The sequence below is a fragment of the Ursus maritimus genome, unplaced genomic scaffold, assembly GCF_017311325.1.
Source record: "Ursus maritimus isolate PB19 unplaced genomic scaffold, ASM1731132v1 scaffold_4, whole genome shotgun sequence".
NCBI lineage: Eukaryota > Metazoa > Chordata > Mammalia > Carnivora > Ursidae > Ursus > Ursus maritimus.
The window spans coordinates 2,618,794-2,635,688 of record NW_024426552.1 but is presented as its reverse complement, the minus strand read 5'-3'; the positions used below and the strand labels follow the sequence as shown (position 1 = coordinate 2,635,688).

At 60.1% G+C, this 16,895-nt stretch overlaps 1 protein-coding gene across 1 annotated transcript in view; it reads left to right on the top strand.

The window, feature by feature from the left end:
* Positions 1 to 9,772: 9,772 nt before the first annotated feature.
* Positions 9,773 to 16,895, top strand: part of PDXK (pyridoxal kinase) — a 29,165-nt gene continuing 22,042 nt past the window's right edge. Inside the window, exon 1 of the mRNA XM_040621855.1 lies at positions 9,773 to 9,999. Coding sequence (XP_040477789.1) covers positions 9,913 to 9,999 — 87 coding nt within the window. The 5' untranslated portion in view covers positions 9,773 to 9,912. The remainder of the gene's footprint in view (positions 10,000 to 16,895) is intronic.

The following is a 16,895-nucleotide window of genomic DNA, read 5'->3' as shown; positions in this document are numbered from 1 at the left end:
CTGAGGGACACACTCCCAGGTGGGACCTCTGATAACGCTGGTTAGAATCAGCAACAACAACCATGCCGAGTCTCTGGAGATTGATCAAAGGGCTTACAACAAATTGAGAGGCGTTTATTCAGTAGAATTACCACAGCGGCTGGGTGAGGACGGTGGGAGAGAGGCTGTGACAGCTGGGGGCTGTGGCCACGGGGAAACCCTTCGTGGGTGGGCAGCCATCTCCCGGGGGAGGGAGCCCACAGGGGTCCAGAGGCTGGAGAAGGGCTGTGTGGGTGCTGGGGGACGCTCGTAGAGCTCGCACAGAGCAGGACCCTGTGACTTGGAGCACACGCCTGTCTCCGTCCCAGGGGGTGTGGGAGTCCCCCCCACGCCCTCTCTCCTGCCGGGCTCTGCGCTCACCTGCCCCCGTGTCTAGCCCCCATGGCTTCCAGAAGGGAAATCCTCCCAGGAGTCCCTGTCCCCGGCGAGGAGGTCGGACTTCAGAAGGCAGCGAGGCATGAGGGAGCCGCAGGGGCCATGGTTTGCCCCTGGCAGCGCGGACCCCGGCCAGCCCCACGGAAGCAGCCCCACGGCTCCCCAGGGCGGCGGGATTCGCGCACGCGGGAGGCAGAAACCTGCAGCCTTGGGCCGGGCCTTGACCCCGAGCGGGGCTCAGCAGACAGCCGCTAACGGAACCGAGTCCAGGCACAAACCCCCAACGCGGAGGGCTCGTGCTCGGCTCTTCCTCCACGCGCTCGGGCTGGAGGAGCTCCCGGCAGACGCTCGGCCCGGGCTCTTTCAGGAGCCGCCGACTGACGGGACGGATGGGGACAGGGGCCGTGTTTGAGTCACGCTTTCTGCCTGAAGCCTCTCCAAGTGCATCAAGAACAACACGCCACTGTAGCCCCAAACGCTCCGGCCCCCCCTTGCCGAAGAATGACAGTCTTCCGTGTAACCGCGGCCACGCCACACCTAAGGAGGTCTCACACGAGGTCACGCTCAGCCGCCCCCCAGGTGCTCCCCGCACACTTCCGACCGGGAGCTAGCCCGCCACACGCCGCGTTTGCCTGCTGCGGCTTCAAGCTTCTCTTTCTAGAACATCTCGGGACACTGCGTCTTTGAGGAGTGTGCCTGACCTTGATCCCTGACCGCATGCGTGCCCTGTGAGTGCGGGGGATGGCCCGGCACGGGTGGAGCGCTCTCCCCGGAGCGGAGCGCGGGAAGCTCCTCCGGCTCCAGCCTTCTCAGGAAGCCGGTGCAGAGAGGGCTTCTTTTCAGCTCCGGGAGGGGACGACTGCTGCCCGGCCCGGCGTCAGGACTGAGGGCGGCTGGTTTTCTGCAGCCTGTCCCGTGCCTCTGGGGAAATGTCCTGGGGAGGCCGGTTCTCACCTGGCCAGATGCTGAGCCTGGCACCGCGGGCACATGGCCAGCCCCGACAGACATCGTCTCCGGGGTTCTGCCTCAGGCACAGGTCACCCCCTAACCTTGGTCTCTAGGCCGTGGACCGGTCAGTCAGTCCTGGGTTAGCACGTCAGGCACAGACGCGGGGCTGGAGTGTGCAGCCCGTGGACAGAACCTGGAATACACGTGATTTCACCAACGCCCCCACTAAGTATCACTTGTCCATGAATGAGACATAAGCCCAAAGTTTTATTTAAAAACAACAGGAGTGCAGAAAGGTGACCGGCTTCTACCAGCTTTCGGAGCCCACAAAGCCTGCGGGAGCCACGTCTGAACACAGGGTCTGAAGGCTCCATAGTGACCCTACTGGGGGACTGGCAAAGGCAGGAGGAGGCCCAGCTCCCGCCATGAGCCACCCGCCGCAGAGCGCGCACCCACTCCCGGCTCCCCACGCTCGCTCCCCGGAGGGGCCCCGGGTCTCTCTCCGCAGTGATCTCCGGGGAAGTGCCTGGCACCGCGAGGCAGGTGGCAACAGTGGCTGCTCGGGGACCAGGACCAGGGACACCTTGACATGCAAGGGAAGTGCCAGCACCGTCCAGTGGAAATGGGGGACAGCTGCCACTAACAATTTCCTAGTAGCCATGTTAAAAAAATAAACAGGTGAAATCAATTTTAGTAATGCGTTGTATTTACCCCAAATACCCAAAATACTATCATTCCAACACAGCAGCAATCTGAGACGTGACCAGGCCCATGTCACTGCAGACCAGCCCCGCGTGCAGTCTCGGCCATGGCGGCTCCCGGCCAAAGGCACAGAGATGGGACCAGGGCACAGAGGGTTCAGACTCCGTGCCTGGGGGCGGGGTGGGGGGTGCCACGGCTCGGACCAGGGTAGAGCTGGAGGCAGGCCGGGCTGAGACCAGTGGTGCCAGCCGCAGCCAGGGCGGGCGGGAGGAGGCAGAGAGGCTGGAGGCCGGGCCAGGCCCAAGGGAGAGGCTGTGTGGGCTCCGCCAGCCGGAGGCGGTGGGCACAGGTTTTTGGCTGACCAGGCAGGGAGAACGGCGACTTCTGGGAGGGACTGCCTCTCTCGCTCTGGCCTGCGCCATCCCTGGGCCACTTTTTCCTGCCTTGGGAGAAGAGCGGGGAACCGGCCTGGCTGGTGGGTGCAGGACAGCCCTGCCCCCTCCCAACGGAGTCACAGTCTGACGGGAACGTGGGCATATTCTGCCCGCTCCACATGTATCCCACGTGTGACTGCCACCAGAGCCACGCACGAGCCCCTGTGACCGTTTTCCAGATGAGGGGCCAGTGAGCTGAGGGGCCCCCGGGGAGTGGCCCTCCCCAGTGAGGACCCCAGGAGGTGCCGAGGGCGTGTGAGCCCGTGGCTCTCGTGGCCTGGGATGTGGCACCGCCCGGTCCAGCTCAGCCCTGCTCCGTGTGGTTTCTGAAGCAAACAGAAGAGCCTCTGCCCCCAAAATCCAGCTTCCTCAAGTCAAGTCTTCCCCTTTATTCGCACTTTGACTTCCATAAAACTCTAGGGAGAAACCATACAGATTCATGCCTAAAAGTGTCTCCCGTGTTTTATATTTGCCAATTTGCAAGGATTCTTTGAAAAGACAGGCGCCCCGTCCTGATGACGCTGAGCTACGGTGACGGTGAGGTGCTGGCGGGAGTGCGCACCGGACCCCTTCCTGCAGCGTGACCTGACAACACACATTAACAACGTGAAGGTGCAGACTCCCCGCCTGCCTGTCCCGCCACGTCAACGAATTTGCACTAAGAAAGTAATCAGACACGCACACGAAGATTGACTCACAAGTAAGCCCAGTGAAATATTTTTAACAGTGCAGTGCTGGACACGACCTGACTATTTGATAAGAGGATTCGTCAAATTCTTGTAATTTCATGGAAGGGAGGTGACATAGCCATGAAAGATCACTAAGAATATTGCAGGACACGTGGAAGGTATAAAGATATAACGTTATGAGGGGCGCCTGGGTGGCGCAGTCGTTGGGCGTCTGCCTTCGGCTCGGGGCGTGATCCCGGCGTTCTGGGATCGGGCCCCACATCGGGCTCCTCCGCTGTGAGCCTGCTTCTCCCTCTCCCACTCCCCCTGCTTGTGTTCCCTCTCTCACTGACTGTCTCTATCTCTGTCAGATAAATAATAGATGAAATCTAAATATATATATATCATTATGAATGTACACAATCCATTACAAATCCCAATCTTTAAAAACAAAAAAAGTCTCAAGGGGGCCCAGATGGCGCGGTCAGTTAAGGGTCCGACTCTTGGTTTCGGTTCAGGTCATGATCTCAGGGTCGTGAGATCGAGCCCCGAGTCAGGCTCTGTGGACAGCACGGAGTCTACTTGAGATTCTCTCTCTCTCCCTCTCCCTCTGCCCCTGCCCCCTGCCCTCGCTCTCTCTACCTCACTCTCTCTCCCAATTAAATAAATCTCCTTAAAAAAAGAAGAAGAAGAAGAAAGTCTCCCGTCAGTCTGCGTCTTGGGCACCTGCCACATTCCCGTAAATGCACACAGACGTGCCTAGAAAGAGGACTCGAGTGCCGTCTACCCTCGAGACGTGGGGCTGCGACGGGTTTCCGTTTTCTTCCCTGCGATGTTTGTCATTTCCCCAAGGCGTCCAGGACGTGAGTTTCTCTTGCAACTAGAGAACCATGAGCAATCTGCCCGCGTCTCTGTGAGGCACAGTAAGAACCAGCAGCTGCCGGGAAGGCAACAGCAAGCGTCTGGGTCAGTGCACGCGGCTGGTCAGACCACCCTGAAATCCAGCCACTCCCGTGCGGGGAACGCCTACTACCGGAGCGAATTCCCCACTTTCCCTCTGTTCTTTCCCTGTGAATCATCTGCCCCAACAGGCCCCTTGCGGGGCTAAAATTCCTGGCTGTTGGCCCAGATTGATTGTTTTCTGAGCTGAAGTATCACTGAGGAGAAAGAAGAAACATTTCCAGTAAACCCTGGTCAGAAAGAGCGGGGGAGGCTCCAGCTGATTTCTTTGGGTCAGGAACCAGGAGCAGACGGCCCCTCATGGGCTGAAGACGGCTCTTAACTACACATTTTCTGAACTCTTGGGAGAAAACTCTCCAGATGGCCTGGAGCTGTTCCAAGGAGCGCCCAGGGGTTGCCACGGTGACCAGCGCATTGACCCAAGGCTGCAAGGTGAGTCTCAAACCAGACCAGCCTGTTTGAGGATTAAAAAGTAGAACCACACCCGCCTGGGTCAGGAAAGAATGTAGGGGATTCTCTAGAGTTCCTGAAGACGCTGACCCCAAGTGCTCTCAGGGTTCCAAAAATCTTGCCTCTTCCCAAGAGGAAAGTGAAAAACATAATCCATCCGAATAAGGAACACCCTGGAACCCAGGCCTGAGGTTCAGTCTTTGCCTCTTTTTTTAAGCTTTTTTTTTTTAAGTCATCTCTACACCCAATGTGGGGCTCGAACTGATGACCCCAAGATCAAGAGTTGCTTGTTCTTCCAACGGAGCCAGCCAGGCGCCCCCAGTTGTTGCTTCTTAAGAAAGATATTCTGGGGGCACCTGGTGGCTTAGTCACTTGAGCGTCAGACTCTTTTCTTCTCTTTTCTTTTCTTTTTTCTTTTTAAGATTTTACTTATTTATTTGAGAGAGAGAGAGCAGCAGAGGGAGAAGGAGAGAGAAAATCCCAAGTAGACTCCCCGCTCAGCACGGAGCCTGACGTGTGGCTGGATACCAGGGGCCCTAAGTGTCTGTCTCTTGATTTCAGCTCAGGTCTTAATCTCAGGGGCATGAGTTCAAGTTCCACGTTGGGCTCCAAGCTGGGCATGGAACTTACTTAAAAAATAAAAATAAAAGAAAGAAAGAATATTCTGGAACTGAGAAATGTCCAAAAGCCTGTTCTCAGAAGGATGGAAGCCACTTGTACATATGGGATTTTTCATCCCATAAAAATGGCGGCTTGGAGTCCAGCAGTCATGAGAGAGTAAAATTTTCCACCAGCTCTGTTCCGGCAGGCCAGGGTATCCTGATAAACAGTGATGAGTAGACTTTCTGGAACCCTCATTCACGCCCCACCCGGGGCAATCTGCTGGATCCCTTCAACACCACTTTGATACACTCTTCTTACTTCATACCCGAAGAGAGGAGGACGCTGAGTCTAAGAGCTGACCTAACTTGTCACTCCAAGGTGTCCAAGGCCATCGGAGGAGCGGGAATCCGCCCGGGCAGCATGGCTCCAGACTCCAGAGCGCGCCCTGGTGTATACGACCTGCATGTTCCTATTTCTGTGTTCTCGATGAGAATACAGGACATCTGGAGCCTGGCTGAGTGGGGAGAAACGACCCCTCCCGGGGCTGGCCAACCCTCAGAGACAGCAAATGTGCCTTTCACATGCCAAGTAACGAGCCCAGAGCCCACATTCCACGTCGCTCCTCCATCTTTTACAGTCCAAGAGCCGTATCCCTCTGGCCAGGGCCAGAGGCCAGACAAGCAGAGACAGCCCATACCCCAGAGCCTGCCAAAGGTGCTCAAACTCATCAGTGTCCACCCTGCTTGCCCGCCTTGCCTTTCTCCTTAAAACCCCAATAAAGTCTCCTTCCCCTGCCCCCCATTCCCAGCCCACCTGGCGCTTCCCCACGTGGCCCTGTGTGGTGTGGGTGCTCCCACCTCTTGGAAACCTCAAGTGGCAAACTATCTTTTCAATGGCAGCGTCTCCCAATCTGCTGACCTCACGGTCCGTGAATAGTAACACAACCGTACTTCGCAGCACTTGGCTACCGCCTCTCAGGCAAAAACAAAACGCAGCCAGCGGGGCAGAGAGCGGCCCGGTGGAATGCTATTGTAGAGAGCGCCATGGAGTCTCTCCCGTCAAGCAGGGGCCTGCGTCAAGCAATGAGGGGAGCAGTTTGGGGTCCTGCAGTCGGACCAGCACCGGCCGACGACACCCCAGCACCGACAAACTAGCGGAAGCAGAGGAGGTCTGCAGGGGCCCAAGACTGACCACATCCCTCTAGAAAGGGAGGATTTGGGCAGCAAACCGTCAGGCCCCCCAGACACTGACCTGCATGTCTGACCCCTTCAAACAGGCAGCAGCCGCCAGAGGCTCTGCCCGACTGATCTCCAAGAGGACCCGAGATCCCTCCCCCTGGAACATAAGGGCGGTGAGTGCCGAGGGCTGAGCGGGACGGGACTGACCCCATATCTCAACCGCGCCCACAGGCTGATGGGGACCCAGCTCGCTGCTGCTGCTGCTGCTGCTTCTAAGGACCCAAATCTACTAAGTCAGGCGCCGCCCCTTACGGCCCCATTTAACCTTCATTACCCCACAAAGGCCCATCTCCAAAAACCATCACTTTGAGGGGTAGGGCTTCGACATAGGAATTCTGGGGGATACAAGTGTGTCATAATGGTAGTTGAGTCTCTGGAGACCCCCATCCCTTGTAGCCGACATCAGAGATAGCACTCTGGCCCGGAGGAACCTGGGGACAGTGATGACTTTTTCTGGGACTGAAATCAGTATTCATGGTCTGCTGGTGGGACACCACATTCGACACTGGGAGGGCCTCAGAAGATCTGGGACCCACGACGTGAGCTGAGCCCAGCCAGCTTGTCTCTTCATGCCTATCTGCTTCTTCGGGACCCTTGCCAGCGCCTGGGACCTTCAGGGGGCAAGCTTGACGGCCAGCAGGCAGTGCACCGGGGTGAAGCCTGAACTCTGACACAGGTTCCCCAGGTGGCTTCAATGGCAGAAACGGATTCTTTCCCAGCTCTGGAGTCCAGAGGCCCAAGATCAGAGTGTGAACAGGGCTGGTTCCTTCCGAGGGCTCTGGAGGAGAGTGTGTTCCCCTCTTCATAAGGACACCAGCCATGCTGGAGTTACGGCCCACCTGAACGACTTCACTTTCACTTGATTACATCTGCAGAAGGCCCTATTTCTAAGTAAGGTCACACCCCCAGGTACCGGGGGTTGGGGCTATGACATGTGAGTTGGGGGAATACAGTCAACCCATAACGGGCAGCGTGTATGTGAAGTTCACCTCCAGTGGAAGAAGACACCGTTCTGGGGTTGGGATCAGCCAGACTTTTCCCAGGTCACAGCACCCCTGTGGCGGGGGCGGGGGGCAACACAGGCCCAAGTGGGGTTCCAGCCCCAAGGTGCTGCTCTGACGGTATAATAACCAGGGCACAGAGGTGCACAGGCACCTGGCTCTGGGGGTCCCAAACAGACCAGGGTCAGCCACAAATTCTCTCGGTTCCCTCAGTTCTTGTTGAACCACCTTCTGGGAACCTCCTGGACCCCACCCACTTGCTTCTCCAGCCACCCTCCCCCCAAGAGACCTGGCAGTCAGCGGCCTCTTCCTAATCAGCTAAGAATCACCCTGCAGGGCATTCACTCCACACTGGGGACTGTGCCCTCTCCCAGGAAGGGCGGGTCTGCCTTGGAAGGACAGGGTGGGGGACGGGGTCCTGAGGGGCTCTGCATCCCTCCCCCACCCCGACACAGTGGTGAGGAGGCCCACCCATCACCTGGCTGGCGGGGACCGCGAGTATCTTTTCAATGGACTGGTGGTTTCTGAAGGTCTTCACTGTCTGAGTCCTCGGGAAAGAGGTTTGTTTGTGGACTGCTAATTAGCAGCAAAAGTGCTCATAAAATACCACAGTCACGTGTCTGCCCAACCTGAGTGGCCCCAGGAGCACCTGCAGAGTTGGAAGAGTACGCTGGGGGCCAGGCTCAGCAAAGTGGGACGGGGCTGGGCCCTGGCGGGTCTACCAGCTGGCTTCTCCAGGTGAGCCTCCCGTGGCTAGTCTGGGACCCAAGGGCACTGGGAGTGAGGAACCTCGATCTTCCCAAAGCCCGATGAAAAGTGAACTCACCAAAATGTGCTGCCCAGGATTTTGACCTCTACCCGGGCCCTCTGTCAAGGAAGAGAGGACCAGAGCCTGGGGTCCCGGAGGCTTGTCTGCCTCCTCCCCCCTTAGTGCTCCGCATTTACCTGGGCAGAAGGTGAGTGGGGGTGGGGATGAAGAAGGGGGAGGGCACTTATGAGGTTGGCCCAGAAAAGCAGAGGAACAGTAGGTGAGAGATCAAGGTGGGGAGGGGTGAGATCAGCTGCAGAGAGATTCATCAGGCCCTCCTAAGAGCCAAGGACAGCTGACCTCACAGAGTAGGACAGAGAAAAGGCAGTAAGGACAGTGTCTAGTGTGCTGGCCCCTGCCGTCTGCAGGGATCTCACCCAGCACCACCCATCCCTGATTCTGTAACCTCTGGTTTCTCTTCCTGTTTCCTCGCTGTAAAAGGAGACGAGCCTCTACCATATTAGGTGTTGGGGATTTCAAATGTGTTAATGCAGGAAATGGCTTAACACATAGTAAGCGCTCAATAAATGTTAGCTGCTATTATTATTGTTATTATTAACAACTAGGATGTTCTTCCTCTTGAAAAGCTGGACAGCTAAAGCAGTGCCCTCCTTCCTCTCTAGCCAGCACTTGCCGGGACGCATCAGCCTTCCCCCCAGGATGGAGAGGTTGAAACACAAGCAGCCAAGGGACCCACATCACCCAGTCCTGAAGTTTGAAGACCCCGCAGCAGCGCTGGACTCTCGCGGGGGAACCCAGGGAATGCCTCCGGCCCGCGGAGGTGGGAGTGGGAGGTGAAGGGCCGGGTAGTGACTGCGGGGAGTGGGGGAACCGGACTCGTGCTTAATGGCGGGCTCTGAAGGTGGACATGGGGCGGGCGGTGGTGCATGGACACGGGCCACGTGGCGGGCCCAAGATACCCTGCGGCAGGAGGGTCGGGCCACGTGTCCGGGGCTGGGGGGGACCGGGCGTCTCGGGGTCCCCAAGGGTGTCATGGCACCGCAGAGATGTCCGCCCCCCAGGCCTCTGCGGGGGTGGGGGGGGGGGGCATCACGACTGGCCGCTCCGCGTCCCCTAGACGGGCGCCCCCGGACCGCAGGGCGCGCGCCGGCCCGGTGCTTCCTGGCGCCGGTCCGCTTGGTGGCCGGAGGGGCGGCCCCAGGCCCTGCGGGAGGGTTCGGCGGCCCTGACGCCCCTGGGCTGGGGAGCGGGCACTGCGGGGCCGTGGGGCGGGCGACTCTCGCGGCGCCGGCGGTCCTCGTCGCACGCGCTCCGGGTCAGAGGTCCGCCGACCTCGGGCAGTGAACGAGAGACGCGACGGTGCCCTCGCCTGGTGGACCGAAAAACGCGCCCCAGCGTCCGGCACGGCGGCTGCCCCGCCCACGCTCCGGGAGCGCTAGTGACGCCGCCGCCGCCGCCGCCGCCGGGGCCCAGCGGGGCGCGGCTCCGGCTTCCCCGGGTCCCGGGGCGGGCGGGCTGGGGGCGGGGCTGCGCGGAAGCCCCGCCCCCGCCGCCCCGCCCGCCCCCGCGCCGGGCGGGACCCGCGGTTCCCGGCCGCGCTGAGGTCACAAGGAGGCGGCCTAGCGCCCGAGCCGAGCGCCTACGCCGAGCGGAGCCGAGCGGAACCCAGCGAGCGGCGGACACGCGGACGCCCGCCCGGCCCCGCGCCGCCGCGGCAAGCCCGGCATGGAGGAGGAGTGCCGGGTGCTCTCCATCCAGAGCCACGTCGTCCGCGGCTACGTGGGCAACCGGGCGGCCACGTTCCCGCTGCAGGTATGCGCCGCCAGCCGGCCTGGCTTACGTAACCGGCCGGGGGTCCCCGTGTGCGGGCCTGCGGCGGGGCGGCCGCAGCCGAGCCCCGTGACCTTGGCGCGGCCGCAGCACCGGGGGCCCCTGCGCGGGCGGGCGCCCGCCGAGCGTGAGGCCCCCGCGCGTGAGCTGTGGTGCACTCGCCACCCGCGCCCCTACCCGCTGCGGGCGGCCGGGGGCTCCCTGGAGACGTGAGAATGCGGCGGGTGCCTCCTGCCCCTGCCCTGGGGGCGCAGGGGCAGAGAGGGAAGCAGGTGTTTGCAGTGCTCACCTGCCGGCAGCAGGAGCAGCAAGCTCAGGGACCCTGGCTCCCGCCGCCAGGGTGAGTCCCACCTTGCGAAGGACTCTTCTGGGAGGTGGTCGCCAGAGAGGCGGGTGGAGCGGAGAAGGCCTCCCTGCAGGTGTTGGCTCTGAAGAAGAAAAGCCCAGAGACCGAGTCAGGCCCGTACCCTTTTGGCTTTAGAAGCTGCTTTTCAAATGTTTTATAGCTTTTCCTTAATGACGGGCTTCCCTCCCGCCTGTCCTTGATGGGTCTCCCAGGCCAGGCACCCACTGCTTCCTGCTACAGCCCCAAGGTTATGGCTGGGTGATCCTCGGCGCGGCAGAAGGAGGCCTGGATGCGGTGGGGTTTCATGCCAGGCCAGAGGCAACACCAGGGTGATGGGCACTCCCTTGCCTTTTCTGCCCAGCAGGAGTGCTGGGTGGTCATGACAAGGTCATGGCTCTCCTGGACTGCCCACCTTTGTCCTGTTGTCCCTGGCATGCCCCCCCCCCCCAACGGGGGGCAAGAAGCAGGTATGGCTGGGTGACTGCATGCACCTAGGTCTTTGGGGTAGGGGGAACTCTGCTTGTGGGTGGATTGTGTGGGCAGGGTCATTGGGGTAGTTCTGTGCTTGGGGAGAAAGGTGCAGGGTCTCTAAGGCAGGGGTGCACCTGGAAGGCAGGACCAGGCAGGGCCCTTGAGAACAGCTTCACCCTGCTGTCCCAGTGGGAGGAGCAGCTCTCGCCCTTCTTGGCCAGGGAGCCACGGGAGCTGCCCTTGGCAGAGCTGTGCGGGGCCCCTGCTGGCTTCCCTGTGTCCTGTGCCCGGTCCCTCCTCCCTGTCTATCCACACGCGCTCCCTTCTTTCTCCCTGCACCCCTGCACTGGGCACACTGTTCCCTCCTCGGCTCACCTGGGTCCTCCGGTGAGGCCCCTTGTTCCTTCCAGGCGTGTGCTCTGAACTTCCACACCAAAGTGCCTCTTAACGTCAGAGAGGCGGTTCTCACCTGGGGTTTCTTTAGTGCCCTTACCTGTGTTCTGGGGCTGTGGGACATAACCTGGGGGCGAGGGTGGTGATCCTGTCATCTCCTGCCACCTGTTGGGGGGCGTGGAGGGGCTCTGCCTCTGATTCAACCCATCCCGGCACTTCCTTCTAGAGTTGTGAGGCCCAGGAGGAGTATGGCAGGGGGCCATCTTCCACGCCGAGCTCAGTTGCTTCCTCTGTAGAATGGGCATGATGCCTGCTCCTAGGTTGTTATTTAGGGCTGGGGGCGACGGGGTGTGTGAACGTCCCTTGGAGGTGCTGGCTGCTGAATGAGGTGGGTCAGCATGCCCGGGATGCTGCGCTCACCCACCACTGTGCCGGAGGACCAGACGGGGTGGTAGGGCTGGGTGGCACCTAAGCGTGGCTGGGGCATCTCCTGGAGGCTGGGACCTCTGCCGGGAGGGTCTTCACTTATTTACCTGGGTGTGTTTTTTGCCCTAATTACCTCCTCTTCCTCCTAATTACCGAAGTAAGATATAGTGTCGGGGGATGGCGAGGGCTGAAGGGGGGGAAAGCCAGGGGTGGTCGTCCTGCAAACATGCTCCCCCCAAGCTGGACCCCAGACAGGGCAATATCAGTGTGTTTGGGTGGCTGTCCCGAAGTATGGCAGGCGGGGCAGCTCAAACGGTAGGCGTGTGTGGTCTTTCAGCCCTGGAGGCTGGCGGTCCGAGATCAAGGTGGCAGCACGCTGCCTGCTCCGGAGAGGTCTGTCCGTGGCACGTGGGTGCTGTCCTCGCTTGGCTCCTCTGTGCGTGTCTGTATCCTGATCTCTTCTCATAGCGACACCGGTCACATTGCATTGGGGCCACCCTATGACCTCGCTCTACCTTAATTACCTCTTTAAAGATTCTGTCTCCAAACACAGTCACAGTCTGAGGTGCTGGAGGCCAGGGTTTCAACATAGGAATTTGGGGAACAGCCCATAACAATAACAGTTTCCAGAAATGTCTTAGTTCACTGGACACACTTCGTGCTTCCTTGAGCAGAGTCTAGATTTCTTATCAGCCTGCAAATGCTTGTTTTGGCCCGGGTTGCTTAGCTCCAGGAGGATCAAACAGTTAATACTGCAGGGCGCTCCACGGCGTCCCATGCGGGCATTTTGCTCCTATCCCCCCACCTGTGCCCCGCCGGAGCAGAGCCAAGCAGAGAGAGGGTTGGGGGTGGCCGCCGACTGCCCTGGGACCAGCCTCAGCACAGGACGGGCTGGGCTGGACAGAGCCTGCAATAGGCTTGGAGCCCCGCACTTGCACATTCCAGCAGGGGTTCTGAGGGGAAGCATCCCGGAACTCCCAGACTTGTGCCTAGCGGGGGGTATGTTCTCCATTTGGTCAGCCCCGTAGAGCTAGACTAAGGCACACTTGTGCACGCAGCTGAGTGTGGGAAGAGAGCTTAGGAAGGGCAGCAGAAGGTGGGCCCGGCCTGGGCCCCACAGATTCGGAGACTGGAGAAGCCCCTGTGGGGACTGGCCCGCTGTCCCTTTGTCTTGGAGTTCCGGCTCAGGGACGGGGCGCTGCCAGCTGAGCCTTTGCAGGCCTCGTGTGCACAGTGAGAACAGTGCTCTTGGCTGTCAGGTGGGGCCAGGCTCCGGGGCACTGCCCGGACGGGGCTCTGCCAGTGGTGCTCGCACAGCGAGGGCCCGTTCATGGGGCGCTCAGCCCGAGCGTGGCACAGACGCATGCTGGCTGGAGGCCTGCAAGGCTGGGCTTCAGGGCCCTGGTTCCCGAACTGCTTCTTGTCAGGTCCCCCAAGCACACCCCCTGCCGTCTCAGGCAGGCCGCCCATGAGCAGCCACCCTCCCTGGGCAGAGAAAAATGTCATACGAAAGAGAGGAGCAGAACCTTGACCCTGTTTTTGAATTTTGTTTTCAGGCCGAGTCCAAAGTATGTTCTAGGGACTAGCAACAGAGCAGGCAGAGCGTCGGGCGGGGTGATTCCATGTTCGCAGAGCGAGGAGAGTAAGGGCTGGCTCGTGGCCTTCGTGGCCCTGTCTGTGGAGAGAGGGCTGCCCAGTCGAGGCCAGACCGCCAGTGATGCATTGGGGCTCCTCCCTGTGCACGGTGGGACTTCCTGCTGCTCTGGCCTTCGATTCTGGGGGAGGGAAAGAGCAGGGAAGGATGAGGTGGGGTGAGACGAAGTGTGCCCTGGGGCCTGCTGCCTCCCACACCAGACGCTGGTGGGACTGCCTCCTCTCAGAAATCGGAAACCCACACTTCTCGGGGCCGGGAGGTACAGTCCGTGCGAGCCTGCGGTGTATCTGCACGTTGGATCCGCAGTGCTTCCTGTGGGGAGGGGAGGTCCCAGAATCCCCCAGGCGGCTGCAGCACCTGCTTCTGTGCTATCAAAGTGACGGGAGGCAGGTGCGCGAGGCTTGGGGTGGTGTGAGCATCCTGGGGCCCTCTCCCAAGTGTTGCAGACGGTAGCATTAAAGCCACAGAGATTCTCTTGCCGTGCTGGGGGCCAGAAGCTGAAGTCAGGGTGTTGGTGGGGCCACACGCCCTCTGAAGGCTCCAGGGGAGGAGCCTTCCTTACCTTGGACAGGTGTGACCTCTGTGCTGGGGTGGGGGTGTCACTGGAGGGTCACAGTGGAGAGGTGCAGCTTTGAAAGGTCACCTCTGGTAGCCTTGAGAATCTGATTTGGGCTTTTGCTTAAAACCATTTAAATCCCACGTCGCCACCAAGACGGGAAGATAAGGCCCTGGGGGACACTGGGGGGACGGCTCTGCATGGGTCCTGCTGCAGAAACCAGCCTCGTTCTTTATCTCTGCGAGCCCATCGGTGCAGAAGCAGCCCTAAGACCTTAGCCCTGTCTGGTGGCCGGGCGGAGATGCTGTTTTCCATACAGGGACCTCTTTGCCAGGGGAGCGCGGCTCAGGCAGACAACCCTCAGGAAGAGGCTGGCGGGCAGCAGGGCGTGTCGAGAGTCCCCTGGCTTGGAATTGTGGATGGAGACCCCTGCCTGGCGAGCAGTGTGGGCTATGGTAGCTGGGGCAGAGGGATGCCAGGGCCCGCCGCTGCGGTGGACCAGAGCGAAGCTGCAGAGCTGCGGGGACGCAGGCACGGCGGGGTCCCCATGACAGTGGGGGGGGGGGGTTATTTCCAGCTTTTCACCTTCAAGAACCCCTGGAGCCTCAGGTGGCTTCTTCAGAGGAAGATCTTTACGTTTTTTTCCCCTTAGCACTCCTAGGATGGAAGGGCCTTCTGTGGCAGAACTGCGTTTGGAAGATACCAGAAGAGTGTCACCCTGCCCCCTTCGAAAGACATGGTTTTTGCTTTAATGTTTTTCCTGGTGATGCCCGTGTTGGCAAATAGTACAAGACAGCTGACATGAAAGAGGGCACCACCCTCCTGCCCGATGTGGACATTCACATCCTTGGAGGTGGCGTGTTGTGTTTGGGAACACGTCCAAGTGTGTTCTGCAATGTTCCCTCGTGCTCCAGGACACGTAGCTCTGCTTGCTTCACTCCCTGCCACTTGTGATGATTCCCGTTTCCCTGGCCTCTGGAAGTCCCGGGCTGATCCAGAATATGTGCCAACCCTGCAGCCTAGGTGATGCTTTTGCTGTTTCTGTAAGAAGATCCAGCATTGCTTAATTTCTTGATTTCCTAACTCTCTTTCTTGGTTTGGGACTAAGATTTCTGTTGTTCCTCTTTGCCTGTCATGGAGAAAGCAAGAACTAATTGGTCCCACTTTCTGATCTTTCTCTCACTGTGTCTGCATGTGTATGTGTAATGAGTGCACGTGTGTGCGTGTGCACACGCTGTGCTCCGAGGGGGGCCCTGGCTCCTGTTTAAGAGACTGCTCCTCGCAGGGGTCAAGGGTAGCACTGTGCTCTCTGGAAGGGAGGTGCGTCTGTGCGCAGGGGTTTTACGTGACACAGGGGCCGCTGGCTCTGTAGCTCATGGGCCTGGTCATCGCTGGGGCATGCCCACATGGAGCTTTTGAAATAGAACTAGCGTGTTCTGCTCAGACAGCAATGTGGAAGAGTGACATCGAGGAACAGAAGAAATGATGGAGTTTCTCAAGAAGAAAGGAACAGGCGTGGGGCCCCGGGCCGTGTGATAACATCATGTGGTTGGCCGAAGGGGCAATGCCTAGCCTCCCTGCCCACCCAGAGCAGACATTCCCCGTCCATACCTGGGTGCTGCTGGGAGCTTGGGGTGAGGCCCCTTCTCTTAGGGCTTTGCAGCGCAGCCCAGCCCCCGCAGCAGAACCTGACTGCTAGCGCACGGCCCCTGTGCAGGGCCTGGCAGGGAGCCGTGGGCCTGGCATTGAGCACTGTGAGCCTGGCAGTCAGGGCGTGGGGTGTGCCGTAAGCAGGGCGGGGGTCTCGGGGGTCCAGGGCTGTGCCAGCTGATACAGGGTCACACACATGGGCAAAGATGGCCGTGGGACTGAAGGCGAGCTGCCGGCTGCTTCAGGGATGGAGGGCTGTTTCCAGTGGGAGTCCCCGCTGCAGGTCAGAGGACAGTGGACGTAGGTAGAGCTGAACTGTGGAGCTGAGTGGTCCCAGGGGGTGGGCAGGACACCGGGCACTCAGCCCCGAGGCTGATCAGGATGCCAGCAGTCACATGACACTGTGGTGTCCCCTCTTTCCTCATTCTCATTTCCTGTGGAAGCAGCTGGAGGTCTTACAAAAGAAGCCGTAGTGAGGATTCTTGAAGACAGTGAGCCCCCTCCCCCGGAGGAGCCGGGGTGGTCTGGGCAGGATGGGGGAGCGGTGCTGGAATATTCCAGAGCTTCCCCACTCCTGCTGTTCTGAGTGCTCTGCGTCCCCGCGAGGGCGGATTGCCCGCCAAGCTGCAGAGTTAATGACCGTGTCTTGCGTGGCTGTCAGCAGAGTGGGTTGATGATGTGGCAGTGAGGGGGATCTGCCGTGAGAACATGCGTCACCTGCCCAGGCCGCCCTCAGGAAGGGCCCCGGGTCTAGAAGATGGCAGCTATGGGGGTCAGGCCACAGAGCTTGACTGCATGCCGGCATCCCGGCTGTCCTCGCTCGCTTCTGGTGGCTGGACGGCTACGACGGAGTCTTTGAAACCCCCCTCCCCCGATGAGTCGCTGCAGATGTCCCCCCCACACACTGAGAGGCATGGGAGGTGGGACCCCTCCGGCCTTCTCTTCGCAGGACATGGGGGTACTCTCTGTATGCCGTGCGCGCGTCTGCACCCCCAGCCTCTGGCAGGGGGAGGAGCCACTTCCACGGGCAGTGTGCCCAGCCTGGGACTGTGCCAGAAATGCCTCCGGTTTGGACTGGCTGTGACCTTCAGGGGTTCTGTCGAGCCTGAGACCCTTGCCGCCTCGGCGTGGCTGTGCTTCCGTGGTCACTGAGCCGGCAGCTGTGTGGAGGCCCAGGGGCTGGCTTGGGGGAGGGAGCGTGCTTTGTTGCGGGGGCTTCCTGGCCAAGGCTCTGCGCTTTTTCTGAAACAGGAGTGGGTTTGCTAGTGGAGCCCGAGGTTGGGGTTTTGGCCACGCCAGCCTTCGTCCAGAGGCGCATAGGATGGTGGGCCCACAGTCACAGGGGCGCCCCAGAACCCTAAAACGCCACCGAGTCCGGGTGC